Here is an 18063-nt window from a genome sequence, read left to right as displayed (position 1 = left end):
TATATATATCCAGTTTACCAAAAAAAAAAAAAAAAGACTTACCCCTAGCCTGAGATTCTATGGAGTGAAAAATAGAAGTGTAGAAATAGAGGTACACAACTTCCTTTTACAATCGTTACCGATATACAAATGGTACAGGAGCTACATATTCAAATTATGGGAACAAAGTATCTTACTGATATCATTGGACTTGAACAGATTTTCAGTAACTCAAGGAAAAGAAGAAGGGACAAAAGTTTTCTACAGTACAGAACTAGCGATAGTAGTTATTCTGTTGGTAACCATATTGCTGTTGATGATCCGACTCTGGAGTGAAATTGTGTGATTCCAAGTTACTCCTGAGGCGCCATCCTTCAGGTTCCTTCAGGAACTGATTTGACTCTATATAGTTTCGGATATTCACAATCACCTTGTTCAACTTTGCATCGCCTCGATCTTTCAATGCAGTTAGAAAATCTTTAGCAATGATATCCAACATCTTTCTGAATTGTGTCTTATATCTTTTGTGTAGAGCAAAACCTGCCATCTGGTGACCAAGACATTTTCTTTTAACTCCTACCTCATTTCATTAACATAAAAGGAACTGAGAAAGAGCTTCAACTTACTTCAAGAAAAGCCTGCAAGGCAGCTGCAGTATATAAATTTGCTGGGAGAACATTTAAGAATCTGGCTATCCATGCCCAACCTTCTCTGAGGCCATGCAAGTTTTGGCAGCCTTCAACTTCAGTCTGCCACAAAATGCAGTTTACTATTAAATCAGTTACTATAGGAATGAAGGGGGAAAAAAACAATTTTGGTCCCTGAATTATAGAAGAGCAGACACATTGTCAAAGACAATTGGATCTCTATCTGGAGGCTTTAAATGGAACCTAACAAGAAGTTGAAGTAAACCACAACTCAAAAAGATGATGCGCACGAATTATGATGATTATATGTATATTTTGTATTCCTTTTATTTTCAAGTTGAAATCATCAATGCATAGAAACTGCTAACGTTGGTGCTAACTGAAGGAGGGAGAATGGCCAGGTTGATGGAGAAACGACTGAACCCAAATTGATGTCCGTCAGCAGAAGATAACATCTGTTAGTTTCAATGAGTCATTGGACCAAAATCGCACACTTGTTAAATTGAAGGTCAGATATGATCATGCAAATAATGCAGGGACTAAAACCGGAATAAAGCAAAACTCAGAGACCAAAACCACTATTTTCCCGAACGAGTAAGATAGACGAGAGTGTCGGCAACACAAGCATTAAGGATTCTTGAGGATAAAAGTAACAAATGTCTAAGCAACTGACCTGAACAAGAGCACCATATAATTTCATGTATGCACTTAAGCGATCCACATAACTATCAGTACTTTCTATCTTCCCATCTTCCTCTGCATAGCCAATAGCTTTATAATAAGCTTCTTTTGTCTGAAATGCTGCCTGAAGTGAAAGAACACGTCAAACTTAATTTGTGGAGGTGGCATAGTACAATGTGAATCATGGGGTGAAGAAGGTTATAATGTCTGCGACAAGTTCTTTTCTCACCACTTAATTGAAGAAATATTATGCTCCAAGACAATCAAGTAAAAAGAATCCCACAAAAGACAACAATGAGATGTGTAGATGCCAAACAGGTAATACTAAGGCAAATAAGAAGTACCTCTGAGTAAACAATGTACTTAGGAACTGCGTAAATGCAAACTTTATTCAACTCGCCTATGAGAACATCCATGGCAAGAGAGACCTGTGATGAAAAGCAAACCAATATGTAAGAATGGTAATCTACATTAGTTAGTACTTTCTGATCCATATTCATGATCCCTTTTTAAACCTAAAGTCTCCTGTCCTAAATTAAACCATTTTATGTTTTTTAACAATCCTAGAGCCCTTCTCGCACTATCAATACAACCTCTAGATTTCCCGTCATAAGAAATTCCTGACATCTACTTTAAATTCGAAGGTATTCCCCATTTTTTCCAGCAATTCACCTTTTGGGCTAAGGTCTGGATATTGCGTTTGGATAGAAAACAATTTTATTTTTGGTGGTTTTAGGAAATTTAGCTTTGGGTTTGTGTTTGGATGTGGCTTTTGGTAAAAGCATCGCTAAATCCCTAAGCAATTTTTTAGGCCTTCAAGTGGGTGAAAATTAAAAGATTTGGTTGAAGAGAAACAACAAATATTTTGTTGAAGAAAAAAGAAAGCGGGAGTCTGAAGTGTAAAGTGGAGATGTCCAGTACGTAACCAGCCACTTTACTGGCGGAGGGGCTTGCCTGACAATTTGAGACCCCATTTGTTTTGGTTCTGGAGAACAAGTTTAGGTTAGAAAGTTTGGTATAAAAAACAATCACCCTCAATGTGAAGTCAAAACGTGACACTCAATCTGGGACTGAGCATGACTAGGTTTAGATAAAAGCATATTGGCTTTTACTGATTAGTGAAGAAAAAAAATGCTTTAACTGCTTTCTTTTCAGTTATTGACGTTGATATCCTAATTATAAGACAACAAGAACTAATATTGACCTATAATAGCAAGAGGACCAGAAAAATATCATAATTAATTACCTTTGAAGTAACAAGGACAATTACACGACCATACGCATAGACGGCACTGTTAAAGCTTCCTGTCGGGTTCACACACAGGGACACAACCTATAATATTGAAAACCATAATCACACAGGCAAAGCTCAAATAGTAGAATGTATTCAATATACACTAATCAACTGCTGCATCAAGAACCCACAATTTTCTACAAGCATAAACATATGCAAACCCCAAACCCCAACACCCACCCCTGTCCCGTGCCCCTCCCGAAAGAGAAAAGGAAAAAGAGAGAAGTAAAAACAATGACATCATAAGAGACACCGAAAGAAAAAAACCCAGTTGAAGTACTTCAGGATTTTACCTTCTGTGCAAACATCGCAATGCTGATGGATTGTGGACATGTTGGATCACTCATTAGCTTAATTAATTCATCTGCTTTCACTCTGCACAAGGAAAAGTAACATACATGTATCAAACAGCAATATAGTTCTTGCACCTCATGAAGTTTAATCCCAAAAGTGGTTCAAAAATATAGGTCAAAGCAACCAAATACGTGACTTAAATATGGGAGGTAGAAAATGGTTTCAACAAGAAAAATAATTAAAGCTACAGGAGATAGGGCTAACAATCTAAGAGAAGAGTATCCAGGTACCTGACATTTTCTTTTGTACCAGTGATAGTTCTGATTCGTCTGGCTATTTCCATTTCATATTTTCGGTAAGCCTGTTAAGAAAGAATTTGTGTTAAACCATAGAATATCAGAAGTACCCCAAATCCGGATTGTGGAGTAGTAGTAGTAGCAGCAGTAGTAGTAATATAAAATATCAGAAATTACTTAACCCAAATTAACATCCTTAGGATCTAAAATAGAACTCTGGACTAAAGCTATGTACGGTAAGATGGAATATAATAATTCAAAATGCATCTGATGACATTCCAACTAAACAAGCAACTATTTCTTTTTCTTTTACTAAAAAATGACCATATTAGCCAGAAGGTGCAAGTAGCATGCATTTAGGATAAAACGAGAGAAGATCACTTGAGATGGTATGTTGATGTCCTTCGTTGACCTACAGAAGCAGCAGTCCATAGGTGTGAAACTATGGGGAGAAGGTGTTAAAAAGAGGACGAGGTAGACCTAAAATCACATGGAAGGAAGTTGTCATGAAACACCTACAATTACCTGGAATCAATCAAGACTTGGTTAAAGATAGACACAATGGAAGAAAAAGATCCATATAGGTGAAATCTACTACTCCCTCTGTTCCAGTTTATGTGAACCTATTTCCTTTTTGGTCCGTTCCAAAAAGAATGAACCCTTTCTAAATTTGGAAACAATTTACCTTAAACTTACAATTCTACCCTTAATGAGAAGCTTTTATAACCACACAAATACTCTGGGCCCCTTTTTGACTTGTTTAGGACCACAAATTTCAAAAGTCTTCACTTTTCTTAAACTCCGTGCCCAATCAAACAGGTTCACATCAATTGAAATGGAGGGAGTACTTGGGAACAAGTTTTAGTCTTGTTAATACGTTGATTTTGGACCTATTGCTTTTTTAGGAGTATTTTGACCTTATCATAGATTTCTATGCCAGTAAAAAATACTGTTGTCGAGTTGAGGGATTTGAGAGATAAGCTTTGATAAGAGGAAGGCAAACCCATGGACGCAGCTCTCATGTCTAATGAATGTTTAGATTCTAGACAGAAATGCAACAAGCGGTGTATTGTTTGCAAGTTAGACATCGAGAAAGCTGATGATATGTCAATTGGAACTTTCTGATGAACATGCTTGAGGATTTGGGATTGGTAGAAGATTAGGGGTGTCAATGGATATTTAAAAACCGACTAAACCGACCAAATTGTACCGTACCGAGCCGATTTTTAGGTCTTCTTTTAATAAAACCGTAGGTTTTTATATAAATCTATAACCGTACTAATAATTAGGATAAGTTTTTTATTTTATAAAAATAAATCGAAAAAATACCGAACCGTACCGAATAAATTTACATGTGCAAAATATATTTATATATTAAGTATAAAAATAATAAAGAATAAAAATTTTCCTTGGATCTTGGAATTATGAAAAACAGTTACAAGCCAACAAGTAACTAAACTCAAAAAAATCCTAATTCTCAAACCTATTATCCTACTTTTATTGAAACTAAATTATTTTCAGCATATTCACTAGCAAGACACAAGGGTTTGTAGCGATTATGAGCAGCAAACTACAATGTATTAAATATGTTTCCTTTCGTATGATTTAGATTTATCATTTTGAATATTTAATCTTCTATAGATTTTATTCTTGAGTCCTAGTACCAGCTTGGTTAATATCTTTTCACTCGTGTGATATATATTTTTTTTTATTAATTTGCTTAGTTTCTTTTACGTTGTTGTAGAATATTTGATGGATCTATACTTTAGCCATCTTTCATATTTTCTTAATTCATCACCCTTTAAAATGTAAAAATGTCTAAAGAGTTTTGCTAAGTCCTATAAAAATAGGTATGTTATTGCATTCTACTTCTACTAGTGACTTTTACATGATATTTAAATAAAATATCGAAAATTAACCAAACCGTACCAATACCGAAGAGAAACCGATATGATTGGGAGGGTTTCGAAAAAGTCTAATTTTGGTTATATATAATAGAATAACCAACAAAATTGGTATGGTACAAATTTTACAAAATAACCGGCCGAACCGAACTATTGACACCCCTATAGAAGATGGATCAAGTGGATTTCCTTTTGCATCAGTACAGTTAGATATTCCGTCCTTGTTAATGGGAAACCAGTGGGTTTTTTTCTTTTTTTGCAGCTCAAAGAGGTTTACGACAAGGAGATCCTCTTTCTCCTTCCTTATTTTTACTGGTAATGGAATGTTTTAGTAAATGCTATCTGTTACATATGTGAATGGAGGGATAAGAGGATTCAGAGTCAAAATAGTAGCAAAAATGCCATGGAAATCTCACATTTATTGTATGATGATGATACTATGGTGTTGTCTGATGCGGCGATTGAGCAACTTAGGCATCTGCAGCTCAAACTTGTATATTTTGAAGCAATTTATGGTCTTCATGTTAACTGGAGAATAAACTTTTCATATCCAGCTAATGTCACAAATTGCAGCAGACCTACTGGAACTTTAGGATGTCAGGCTGGCACTCGGCCAACTATCTATTTGGCATTGCCTTTAGGGGCCAAGCATAGAGCTAATAGTATATAGGAAGCAGTCTAGGAGAAATGTGAAAGAAGGTTAGTAAGCTGGAAGAAGCAGTATTTATCAAAGGAGGAAGATTGGTACTAGTTAACAATGTGATGGGCTCAACATATGTGATGTCTCTTTTCTCTTTGCCTACTAAGGTTGAGAAAAGAATTGACAAGCTACAGTGGAACTTTATTTGGCAAGGTAATAAAGAACAGAGGATATTTAATTTAGTGAAATGGAACCTTTCGAGGCTAAGGAAAATGGTGGACTGAGGATTAAAAACCTCAGAAAACACAATAGAAGCTTGTTGATGAAGTGGCTATGGAGATATAACTCGAGGATTGATGCCCTTTGAGTTGGTGTGATTAAGAACAAAAATGGAGTTGAGAACCAATGGTGCACCAGAGAAGTAAAAGCTGCATATAGAGTCTCAATTTGGAGACTAATTAGAGCTCACTGGTCTTGTTTCACGTCTAGAATAGGGTTCAAGGTGGGCAATGGGATGAGGATACCCTTCTGGAAGGATATGTGGGTTGGAAATGAGCCTTCAATAGACTGGCAGATCGATAGGGCTACAAAATTTTATAACCACTTAAGCACATTCAAACAGCTTACTGATTCGGAAGATGACATCGCAACAGTAAAAGAATGTTTACTGTGTCTTCTTGGAAGCAAATCTGGAATACAAAAGCCCCTCTCAAGGTAGCTTGTTTTACCTGGATAGTGAGCAAAGAAGCTTGTCTTACTTACGAGAATTTACAAAAAAGAGGGTTGACTCTATGCAGTAAATGCTTCCTATGCGGGAAACAACCCTAGAGTATTCGTCATTTGTCTTTGCATTGCCAAGTTACTGTCCAACTGTGGCAGCTTTTATGAACATAATTCGTCTGCAGTGGGTAATGCCTAGTTCAACAACTGATTTGTTAGCTGCTGGAACATAATTGGGCTTAGTAATGGCAAACTTAGATGGTGTAGTACGATACCTTGTATTTGATGGATTATTTGGACCGAAAGGAATAGAAGATGATTTGAAAACTCTGCCAATTCTATCATTAGGATAAATCCAGATATATTATTTTGTTTTGCACAAGGTGTAGAATGGAGAACGTAAATGATACAGAATCAGTCCTACAAATGTCAGAAGCCCTAAAGGATTAGAAGGGGCATACTTTTGCTGTTTTTGCTTCTGTAAATACTGTTCACCTGTTGCAGCACATCTTTTGTGCTTGTATATATACAATATAAATTACCTTATCTTTCAAAAAAAAGGCAGTAAAAATATAAAGAATTCTTAATATCATTATTATTACTACTGTTTAGATGTACTTTAACTTATTTTTCACTTTTATTTTTATTTGGTACGATGATGACATGAGTTGAGCTTAAATGGAGAAACATGGTCAACGAGGATTCATATAGCCAACCTCAACTTGTTTGGGATTGAGACATAGTTGCTTTTGTTGTTTATTTCAGCTAAAAGAAGACTCAAATGAACTTGTCAAAATGTCTCAATAACTTTTTAAACATGCAAGGATCACATAGTTAAATGTAAGCAGTTCCAAGAACTTGGACCAACAACTCCCAAAACACAATTGGATGGGTAAACGATTATGTTAGTAGGGAAAGAGTTAACTTTAAAAGTCATTACTTCCTCTGTCACATGAAATGTGAGACTACCTCACCGACCACGGAGTTTATGTTACTTTGACTTTTTGTTAATGTATTAGACTATTAGTAGTGGTGAAAGAAAAATATAAAAACAGTTGTTGAAAAATTAGTCTGATATAGCAAAACACATCAATGTAAATAGTTCCAATGGCTTTTAACTCTTAGCAACTGTGCAAGTCAAATAGAATGACAGTATTAATAAAATGGTGTCAAGCATTTGGGATATCCAAATGGAAGAATGCCCAATAAATTAGTATAAAGGGAGCAACTGTCTAGGAATCCTCACTCCCGAGCCTCTGCAAAGAACACTTTACTTTATGCAGCAAGAAGCATAATAGTCTGATAAATCTGCAATGAAATTTCAAATATTGTTTTGCAAGGTTACCTTGTTAGAACCCAATCCCAGTGCTTCATTCTGTGAAGCTATTTCATTGTAAATCATCAATCTTTTCTCCTCCAGCTTTTGAGCATTTTCTGACACCCTGATTGTATTTCCTGCTATATCCAAAATTGCAAACTTGAAATCTACGCATATATTTACAAGCATTAGAAATAGAAAGAAAAACAACACCTAAATGCTTCATCTTGCCACTTGGAGATTGGCGTATCATACACTATTTGATAAAAGGATATCATCGAGTTGACTTTATAAAAAGTAGTAAAAGTTTAGACAATAAATTTTTATATTTAGACTACAGAGAAAAAGACCAGAATAGTCCTTTAAATATAGGGGTAGCTCTAACTTGGTCTTTTAAATATTTCATTGAGCATGAACACTCCTTTATCTTTGTAATTAGTGAGCACCTTTAGTCCAGGTTAGTCTCAAGACATTCACTAACAGAACCTTTAGTAGCACCTTTAGTCCAGGTTAATCTCAAGACCATTCACTAACAGAACAGATATCACCTAACCTAAGCCTAAAAAAATTTGATGGAACTAATGGGAAAAGAGACAACACTAATGGAACAGAAAGAAGCCGCAAGTATTAGCTTATGGAAATTCGCTTACCAATTGACGAAGTTATCAAACTAGCGAATTATGTGGATGCCTAACTCATGAGGATCTCCAGAAAAGAGGACTTCATATATGCAGTAGCTGCCCATTGTGCGAAAGACAAAATGAGGATGTTAACCACCTCTCCATTAATTGCTCATTCACCATGCAGATCAGGCATATCATTCTTAACATAGTAGGGATCATGTGGACAATGCCTGAGACAACCATAGAGCTACTGCACAGCCGGTATACAGAAGGTCTGGAAAAGGATAAGCTGAACACTGGAACTCACTGCCTTCAGTCATCTGGTGGATCATTTGGAAGGAAAGGACCACTAGAATTTTGAAAGCAAAAAAAGAATTTCTAATTAGTATTAAGTATAAATGCATTTCTTTACTGTTCTTTTGGTGGTAATATGGCAAGTGCTAATGAACAACAGCCATGATTGACTTTTTGAGCTCATTACACAATATGTAATGTGGCTATTCCTTGTAAATATTTTGTAGTACTTTGCTGCCAATTAGTGTTTACCAATCAAAAAAAGAATCAATGTTTTACTTTTTCTCATCCTTCACTTAAGTCTTTCACGATTATTCTTCTGTTTCCGATTGGTTAGTCTGTCCATACTAATCTCAGCAGGACCCCCCCCCTCCCCCTCTCTCTCTCTCTCTCTCTCTGTGGCCATTTTCAGCTTCTTGGATATTTGAATGGTAGGAAAGGAGAAAAACTAATAGGAGGTAAATTTTCAAGAAAGGAGTCTGTGGGGGTCATCACCAGAGAACTTCTGTTTGAAGAAAGAAGACCGCGAACAGATATATATATGCATGGAGATGAAGACAGGAACATATTTACTAGTCAAATGATTGGGTTACTGGTAAGAATATTTTCTTTTTTTGGATACCTTTATGCTTTTCTCAACCTAAGAAACTAACGGAAATTCATTTTATAGCCTGTTCGGCCAAGCTCCATAAATCAGCTTATTTTGAGAAGTGCTTTTCTCAAAAGTAGTTTTGGTGAGCAGCAGTTTGTGTTTGGCTACTTAATTTGAAAAGCACTTTTGAGCCGCAACTAGTGTTTGGCCAAACTTTTAAAAAGTGCTTCTAAGTGTATTTTTCTCAAAAGTGCTTTCGGGGAGAAGCTATTTTTTCTGTTTCTCAAAAACTGCTTCAACTTCTACTCAAAAGCACTTTTTTCCTTCTAAAGCTTGGTCAAACATCTTAACTTTGGGAAAAAAGCACTTTTGGCCCAAAAGAAGCTTGGCCAAACAGGCTATTATTCAGTCTGCAGTACCAATTACAGAGCATTAATCCAGAATAAAGGTTGACATTTTGCTCATAAAGGTGAGAAAACAGACGAGAAAAGCAACATCAGTGAAATGATTTCCATGTTTCTCCCTTCGAACAGATTTATTAGACTTGCTGACGAACAATAGCAACAACACTAGTTCTACATCAAATCAAGTTTCATCACCGCTTCATCATGAACTTCCTCCGCTCATAAACCGGTACACCGCAATTGCATGGTCCTTGGCCACAAAGAAGTTTCACAGCTTTGAAGGTGACTTGTAAAAATCCGATGGTTCGTCAGACACATATATACTGATCAGTCACCCGCTTAATATTTAGGTAGTTCTCAAGACTCCATTCCCCAAGTTCGCCTCTAAAACCACTATGTTTTTTTACCACTCCACATCCCCCAATGGAGGATGTCAAAAGCATGGTTGTGAACAGTAGACCCAGAAAATGCCAGGTAAGAATATTTTCGTAAGTAATTTCTTAGGAATATTTCTTGGAGAGAGTTTTATCTTCAGAGTTAGTCTCTTTTCCAAACGCCTAGTTCCCAGCTTTTAGATTTTGTTATCTTTTCCGTCAGTGAATAGCCAGCAATCTAGCCCTGGATCAAAAGTGCTAACTTTTTACAAAGATAAAGGACTGTTTTTGTCCAACTTTGAATATAAGGGATCAAAACAAATCTACCCTTTTTATGGCTTATACTTAAAGGAACGATTAGGGTGTTTCCTCTTAGACTATGCACAGAGCATTTTTTGACAAGGTAAGGTAGTTAAAAAAATCAGGACCATTTCTAAATTTGCGCTTGTCATCCTTGCACGGGGCTATCATGCTAATCTTCTCTATGTCATTCTAATTTTATCGGATGTCCCCGAAGGGACATGCACAGAGCATTTTTTTTAAGTTAGTATTTATTTGAAATGAAATGCCTAATATAAAAAGAAAAAGAGTAGGAGAAAGGTCAAATCTCCATTTCCACTCCCTCACTAAAATTACAGTGAGACATACCTGCTGAATGTTTATGACTAGTGACTTCCTTTGGAACCTTGTTAGCCTCCGAAGGAGCATTCATCAATGACTCAGATGCCTTCTTCTCCACAGCAGCTGCAGCTTCTTTTGCTGCTTTCCTCTCAGCTTCCAGAGCTGTGGCTTTTTCCTGTTCAACTCTTTCAGCTTCCAGCCTAGCCTGCACCTGATGGAATAAAACTTATTATTACCCACAAGGAGAAAATTCAATCACAAACAACAATTTTGAAATAGATGCAGCATGAGGGGAGGCAAATAGACAGCTAGATTTCACAGGAAAGCCAGGGATGCTAGAACCAGGGAATGTGAGCATTAGCACTTGCAGAAGTATGCCACAGGAAAAAAAAATCAGTTTCAATATATATTAAGTTAGTAAATTAACACAAGCACAATTACTTCCTCATTTGACAATGATTCTCCCAAATAGCTAACTTTGTAAAATCTCTAAAATCACAAAACGGCAGGTGACCAGAAATGCAATTGGATAAATATAGCTTTCTAAACTTTTTTCTCCTTGAAAAAATTTCCTACTAAGCATATGAGAGAATTTCCAATGAGCATATCAAATTGTGCATCTCTCTCGATAGGAGTAAAACACATACCTTGGCTTCTGCTCTGATCATTTCTTGCCGGGCTTTTTCTTCTTGAAGTGCTTTTTCCTTCCTCTTGGCTTCTTCACGAGCTGCATCATCTCTTATTCTCCTTTCTTCAATTTGGGATCTGTGTTCGTGATCCCTTTGTACAGCAGTTAGGTGATCATCAAGTGCTTCTGCACTGCAGTAATACAATTGAAGTCAAAAGTATATTTTTACTAAAATTAAACTGTAGGAACATGCAAATGGTGATTAAACTTCAAATTCTGGGTACTCCGAACATGTATAGAGTGAACAAGAAACATTAACAAAAAATTAATATTTGTCAGTCGCAAAGTTTTTTTTATTGAGACCAAGGGCATGCATTTTTTTTTATTGAGGCCAAGGGCATGCAAGTTGTTTGAATCAGAAAATATTCACTTGCAATTAAAGTGACATGACTTCCTGTTGGTGCCCCTTCTATACAATAACTCGGCTCGCTGCCCGTACCCCTGAATCTGTTATACACCTTCATCTGTAATTCATGTCAACAAGAAATGATGAGCAAATCACCCCATTCGCTTTCATTCCCAACCTAAACAACATAAGTGGTTCATGATCAATTGTCAATCTAACATCCTTAGTGAATTTTTTTGTAAGTGAATGCCTCACAAACCAGCTCCTATTTAAGTAATTGAGATTTGATTGGCATGTCTTCAGCAATTATATTATTTCCATTGGTCCTACAGTAGCAGCAGCAGCAGTTGAAGTGAAGTCCACAGTACAGATAAAACAAATACCCTGGTCTTTAGTGATTAAATAGATAATTTTTCCATCAGTTCCAGCAGACCACCATTGGACCAAAACCCACTGAGAAACATTTACCTTGTTATACATCATTGAACAAAGAGAAAACTATTAACTAGATGACAAACTTAATGCAAAAACAATTTTTTTTCACAAAATCAGAGCATTACGCCTTACATTTTACGTTGGTACTGCATGTCAAATTTTCTGTTCATTTCCCTTTGAGCTTCAATATTTCTCTCAACCCGTTCAAGTGTGGAGGCAAGCTTCTCATTTTCATCCATTAACTCAGCTTCAAGTGCTGAAAGTTGATCTCTCATTTCCTCCTGTTGTAAGGTAATAAGAGAAAGAGATTTGGTTTATTATATTCATCCCTTCTTTTCTCCTATGCGAAGCAAGGCGTGGACATGGACAGAGAAAGTTAAGGAAGCATATAAGTGAAGTTACAAACCGCAATAGTAAGCTGGTGCTCATGAGCTAATTCAGATAAAGCACTTTCTACTAATCCCACTTTATCCATTAGATCATGTTGCAGTTCAATGCCCAGGCCTTCTTCAGAATGGTCGCTATCACTGAAACAACATGAGAAATGCTGCACTAAGTATTAATCAAGAATGAAACGGAAATCTATTATTAATAAAAGACACTTGCAAAGCGCTGGATAACTTGCTGTACTACATGAAGTCCATGAGTTTAAGGAACCATAGGAATAACTTTATGACGCACCTGAAAAAAACCTTTATGCGGTAATATTAAGTGCTTCCGCACCCCCACTCCACCCCCGCCACACATACACCTATCCTCCTTATTTGGCTACGGATGTCCTAACTCTTGGCTCAATAAGTAAATGCTATAAACATGTAATGCCTTAAACACCTATAGAGCCAAGCAATTATGAGATGTTTAACATGGGAAGGGCATTCGTAGCAACATATTTCCACAGCTTGTTTCTCTGTTCTAATAGACCTCCTCTCATTCTTACACTCTATAGTGTTTGCAATTGTTGAGTACTTACCTCAGATAGATTTCGTCACAGGCAAAACGTTTTCCCCCCATAACAAAATGATCACCAACTTCATCCTTAGTGTCTCTTTCCAAATCCTCCATGTCGTCATCAGACACTTGCATAATAAAGCCTCTCCGAGAATTATTCTTTGAAGCCGAGAGTTCTCTGAGGAAAGACAGAATAGACCATAACACAGAAAATTTACTATCCAAATGGAACTAAAATACTTGATGTGATTTCACTAAGAAAACCTTATTAAAATAACATACCGAGATTTTGCTTTGGTAAAAGGTATTGGAAATTTCGATGATCCATTGAGCTTCTTCTCTATCGAGTTAAGCTCGACCAATAAAGCATCAAAGCTCCAATCAGGGTTTGGATCCAGGGTCACTCCATCAACATTTTTAGGCAACGGAAGTTGCAGTTTAACAGAACCCCTGAAGAAAATAACCATAACTCAGCACAAACTAAGCAACAAGTAAAATATTGTAGTTACAGAGGTTATAAACAAAAACTTTTGTTCCAGAATTTCTATAAACTTGTTGCAATAAAAGGAAAACTGAAATGTGATGTTATCTCTACAACTGTGAGAAAGGTATTTTGTCAAACATATGCATAGAGGTCACATGAACCAACCCCTCCCTAAAAGAAAACTAAAAAATGGCATCAATTTTTCGTGGACTACAACAAATAGAGAAAGAGATGAAAAAATAGGTATAGGAAAAAAGTACTAACTTACATTATTCTTTCCTGCCTTAAGAACACCTTTAAATAAAGCTGTTGTGTACAATGCTGGCTTCACACACTTGAGTCTTGAAATTTGAGATATAATTAATTGCCTGTAACAATTAAAAAGCAAAAGTTACAAACAGAAAATGTAAAAGATCATAACATGAACACCCATAACAGAAATTTGAAAACAAAACCCTAATTTTACTAATACAGATAAGAGTATGAATAGGGGGAAAAAGATAGCAAAAAAAGGGATAAAGGGGGCACTGATTTGAGATCAAAGTTTCATTCTTTATATTAATTTTCTCCAAGATTTATTTAACAAAAGGCTCTGCTCTCTGTGAAGCGTCTACCTTTTAAGTTTTCTTGTATTTGCAGTTGTGGTTTCTTAAAATAATAGCTATAGAAATTCAATAAAATTAAATGGATTTTTTACTATTCCGAATTGGATAAACGGAATGTTGAATAAATCATAAGCTGAGGCTATGAATTTTGAGAAATTGAAGAGGAAGCGATAAAGGACGGGAGAAAAGGAAGTGGAAGTGCTACAACAACAACAACAACATACCCAGTATATTCCCACAAGTGGGGTTTGGGTAGGTTAGTATGTACGCAGTCCTTGCCCCTACCTTGTGAAGGTAGAGAGGCTATTTCCGAAAGAGCCTCGGCTCAATACAACAAAATCACAACAATTATGACAGAGAACAGCAGCAAACTAAATAGTAATAACATCCCGAAAAAATAAAACGAAGCAAAAAGAACCTCAGGTAAAAAGTATCAATCTAAAAATAGGGAACACAAGGGTAACACTAGTACTACAACTAGGGACACCAGTCTAACATTTGTTTCTATAAAACTTGCCTTTCACTTTGTCAAGTATCTTCCTACTGCACAGCACTATTCCAACACTTATTCATTTCATCAATCTGCTTTAATTGTATGTGATTCATACTCATCTACCATGTCATTCTCCTAGTAGACTAAACCTATATACCTGAATTGTCTTCATTGAGACACCACGGCCTCATTTAATCTTATTTCACCTTTCTTTTTTTTTTTTTTTGATTTGCACAGGGTGTCCGGGTCGCTAAGAGCCCCGACTAATCCCGGGGGTGCACAGGCCCTCGGCAAGGAGTTTCCCGCAAGTGCACCACGGTTAATTCAGGTTTTGCCCAGTCCGATGGCCCTCAGAAATTGTTTGCACCCAGTGGGTTTCAAGCTTGAGACCTTGAAAGGGAGCAAACCCCAAGGCTCAAGTCTATTGCCACCAGGCCAACCCCTGAGGGTTCTTGATGGGGGCTAAATGAAAGTGTATCTATCTTGGACCTACTTATCCTAAAGTAGAAGTGGAAATAAAAATTATACAAAAAGTCAGTATTCCAAACAATTCCATTTCCAAAACATTGAGACAGCTATCTCTCTATGCATTACCTAACAAGTTACAATTATCTATGGCGCTTCTACTATTAACTTATGAAGTTTACTCTAAGAATGTACCTCCACGTACCACTATTAGACTGCTTCGGTTCATGGAATGGGAACAAGTCACAACTTAACAATAGATCTAAAATAGGTCTCTTTAGATCATATGACATACCCATTAAGAGACCTTATTTCTTAATCATTTCTCAAGTCAGAGAATTTGGAAAACTTAAAATAGTAAAATTAATAAGAAATGATTATTACAATCATGGTTTCCTTGTGTTCATTCACTGTAGGGACAAAAGGCGCCGATAAATTGTAAAACAGAACCATACAAATTTGAATCACTAATTAAGAATTCCAAGTGGCTAATAATCATTTCCAGAATGGTGAAGTGCAATTTGGTACTCACTAGGGTTTACCAAATCATAACACCAGCATCAAACAATATGATTTTTTGCGTTATTTTCCATCTTGTGGGCACGGGGTGGAATACTCCAGGGTCCAGGCCAGATAACCGAATGCCAAAATTTATGACTCATAGAGTAGCTAATTAACATTGGATAAAAGTTCTACGGCAACAAACATTAGAAGAATTTGAATTTGGATCTAAAAAGACTCAATTGAACAAGAAGATCCCAACTTCAACAGAATTAAGCAAATTACCCTTTCCATTACAACAATATCAAGAACAGGATAAAACAAAAACTATGCAATTAATTACAACCCTAAATTTTGATTTACCTCAGAAATTCAGAAGAACTTAGCAAAATAAAAATTATTTACTGAAGTAACGGAAAATTTGAATTTGTAAGATATCTCCAAGGAAACCAGAAAGAAAAAGGGGGACAGAAATCCCTACCAATTCCAAGCAACAAGTAAATGGGCTCAAAATAATAAAGAAACTAAGGGAATTAAGGATGAAATTGATGGAATTATCGGAACAAAAGGGAGGTTAATTTTACCTCTCTCGACGTAAGCCATGGTTTGTTCGGTGTGAGCAGAAAGCAGAATACCAGTCTTTTTCTCAAGGCGCTTAGCTTTTATCAGTGGTTCGATCAGAGAGGGAAAAACACAAAGAGGAGAAGAGAGAGAGAGAGAGAGAGAGAAAAATGGCAGTACTCCAAAACCCTGTCACTTTGCTCCATTAAACCCCTCCGCCCTAAAACAAAAACAAAAACAAAAAAATAGATCTGTGTCAAATGTTGTACTTTTAGGTTGTGTTTGGTTGAAGTAAAATATTTTCCGGAAAATGTTTCCAATTTTCTCATGTTTGGTTGGTTTAAATGTTTTGGAAAACATTTTTCTTATGAACTCATTTTCCTTCAATTGGAGGAAAATATTTTCCTTATAAAGAGAAGGGAAAATATTTTTCAAAACTTATTCTCACTACCAACCCACTTCAACCCCTCTCTCCAAAAAAGATTTTTTTTTTATTTTTTTTCAAATTTCAATTTTTCCGTTACCACCCACCTTATTATCCCTTCACCCCAACCCCACCCCTCTCCCGCAAAAAAATATTATTTTTTTATCTTATTTTTTTATTGCAATTTCAAATTTCTATTTTTTTGTTTTTCTGCACCACTCACCCCCAATTGCTCCCCCCCCTCCCCCCACAAAAAAATTTACTCTTTTTTTTGTAATTTCAAATTCTGTTTTTTTCGTCTTTCTGTTTTTGCCCCCTCCAACCCCCTCCCCCTCCCGAAAAAAATTATTTTTGATTATATTTTTCAATTTTAGTTTTTTTATTTATCGGTTAAAGGTTCAAAATTTTACAAGTTCCAAAGTTATGAGTTCGGACATTTATGTGTTTGGAAGTTTACGGGTTAGAAATTTGCGGTTTCGAAAGTTTAGCGGTTCGAACGTTTATGAAAAATGTGGGTTCGGAAGGTTGTTGGTTTGAAAGTTTATGGCTTCATGTTTATTATATCTAAATTATTTATGAATACTCTTGAGAAGTCATTTTCCTTAATTTGCGTACCAAACACCGGAAAATGAATAAGACTACTACTTATTTTTCAAAAAAATATTTTCCACGGAAAATATTTTCCGTTATACCAAACACACCCTTAATCCTGTATTTTTAGGTTAATTTTAGATCTGTATTTTAGGTTAATTTTACTCAAATGTTGTACTTTTAATTCTAATATACATTTGTATTTAGAAAATCGTTCCGTTTTTTACATTAACATTAATAAAAGTATAGCGTGAAATAATAGAAATATACAAATACCTTAATTTTATATTTTTTCTGATTGTGATCTCTCGTGGTTGAAGTTGCTTAAAGAAACATTAGTTGGTGTTTGAATTGCATTACTTTGATGAGGCTACCGACAAATTCTTCATGTGCACACGTCTTTTGTTTTATTTTGTTTCCGGTACCACTTAAATTCGACTTCCTTTAATATTCGTGTGATGAATGTAATAAAATAAATTGATTTTACTTGAAGTTTACATTACAAGGCCTTACACTATTATGAAGAAAACTATGACACCATACTTACACTATTTTTGACGGGGTTCTATCGCTTTTAAATTTTAGAGTGATTTCAAATAAATTAAAGGAAAAATATTCATGCACTATTTGAAATTACTCAAGCGTTGTACTTTTAATTCTAAAATACATTTGTATTTAGAAAATTATTCTGTATTTGACATTAACATTAATAAAGGTCTAGCGTGAAATAATAAAAATATACAGATATCTTAATTTTATATTTTCTCTGCTTGTGATCTCTCGTGGCTGAATTGCTTAAGAAATATTAGTTGGTGTTTGAATTGCATTACTTTGATGAGGC

The 18063-nt window shown here is 35.8% G+C and overlaps 1 protein-coding gene across 2 annotated transcripts; it reads right to left on the bottom strand.

Moving 5' to 3' along the window:
* On the bottom strand, nucleotides 73-16428 carry LOC109229667 (protein GLE1). Of its 2 annotated transcripts, none has more exons than XM_019395194.1 (16): nucleotides 16231-16428; nucleotides 13851-13950; nucleotides 13381-13548; nucleotides 13121-13276; nucleotides 12557-12677; nucleotides 12283-12431; nucleotides 11329-11500; nucleotides 10709-10892; nucleotides 7801-7913; nucleotides 3186-3256; nucleotides 2895-2976; nucleotides 2554-2640; nucleotides 1652-1735; nucleotides 1300-1431; nucleotides 606-728; nucleotides 73-526 (listed from the first exon to the last, which is right to left on the bottom strand). In XM_019395194.1, coding segments are annotated over exons 2-16 (1917 nt in total). In that variant the 5' UTR covers nucleotides 13853-13950; nucleotides 16231-16428; the 3' UTR covers nucleotides 73-253. The 2 variants fall into 2 exon arrangements, with proteins under 2 accessions (XP_019250739.1, XP_019250740.1); XM_019395195.1 differs by having other exon boundaries at nucleotides 7801-7910.

Source organism: Nicotiana attenuata, chromosome 7 (assembly GCF_001879085.1).
Source record: "Nicotiana attenuata strain UT chromosome 7, NIATTr2, whole genome shotgun sequence".
In the NCBI taxonomy this organism is placed as follows: Eukaryota; Viridiplantae; Streptophyta; class Magnoliopsida; order Solanales; family Solanaceae; genus Nicotiana; species Nicotiana attenuata.
Note: the sequence above shows the minus strand (reverse complement) of the source record. Positions and strands in the feature narration are given on the sequence as shown.

What these genes read in the sequence shown, in the direction of transcription:
- LOC109229667 (XM_019395194.1), bottom strand. An exon ending in GGTACAAAAGAAAATGTCAG is followed by an intron (nt 2,977 to 3,185) that starts GTACCTGGATAC and finishes TTCCTTGTGCAG; the next exon opens with AGTGAAAGCAGATGAATTAA. An exon ending in CCTTGCAGGCTTTTCTTGAA is followed by an intron (nt 527 to 605) that starts GTAAGTTGAAGC and finishes CTTGGTCACCAG; the next exon opens with ATGGCAGGTTTTGCTCTACA.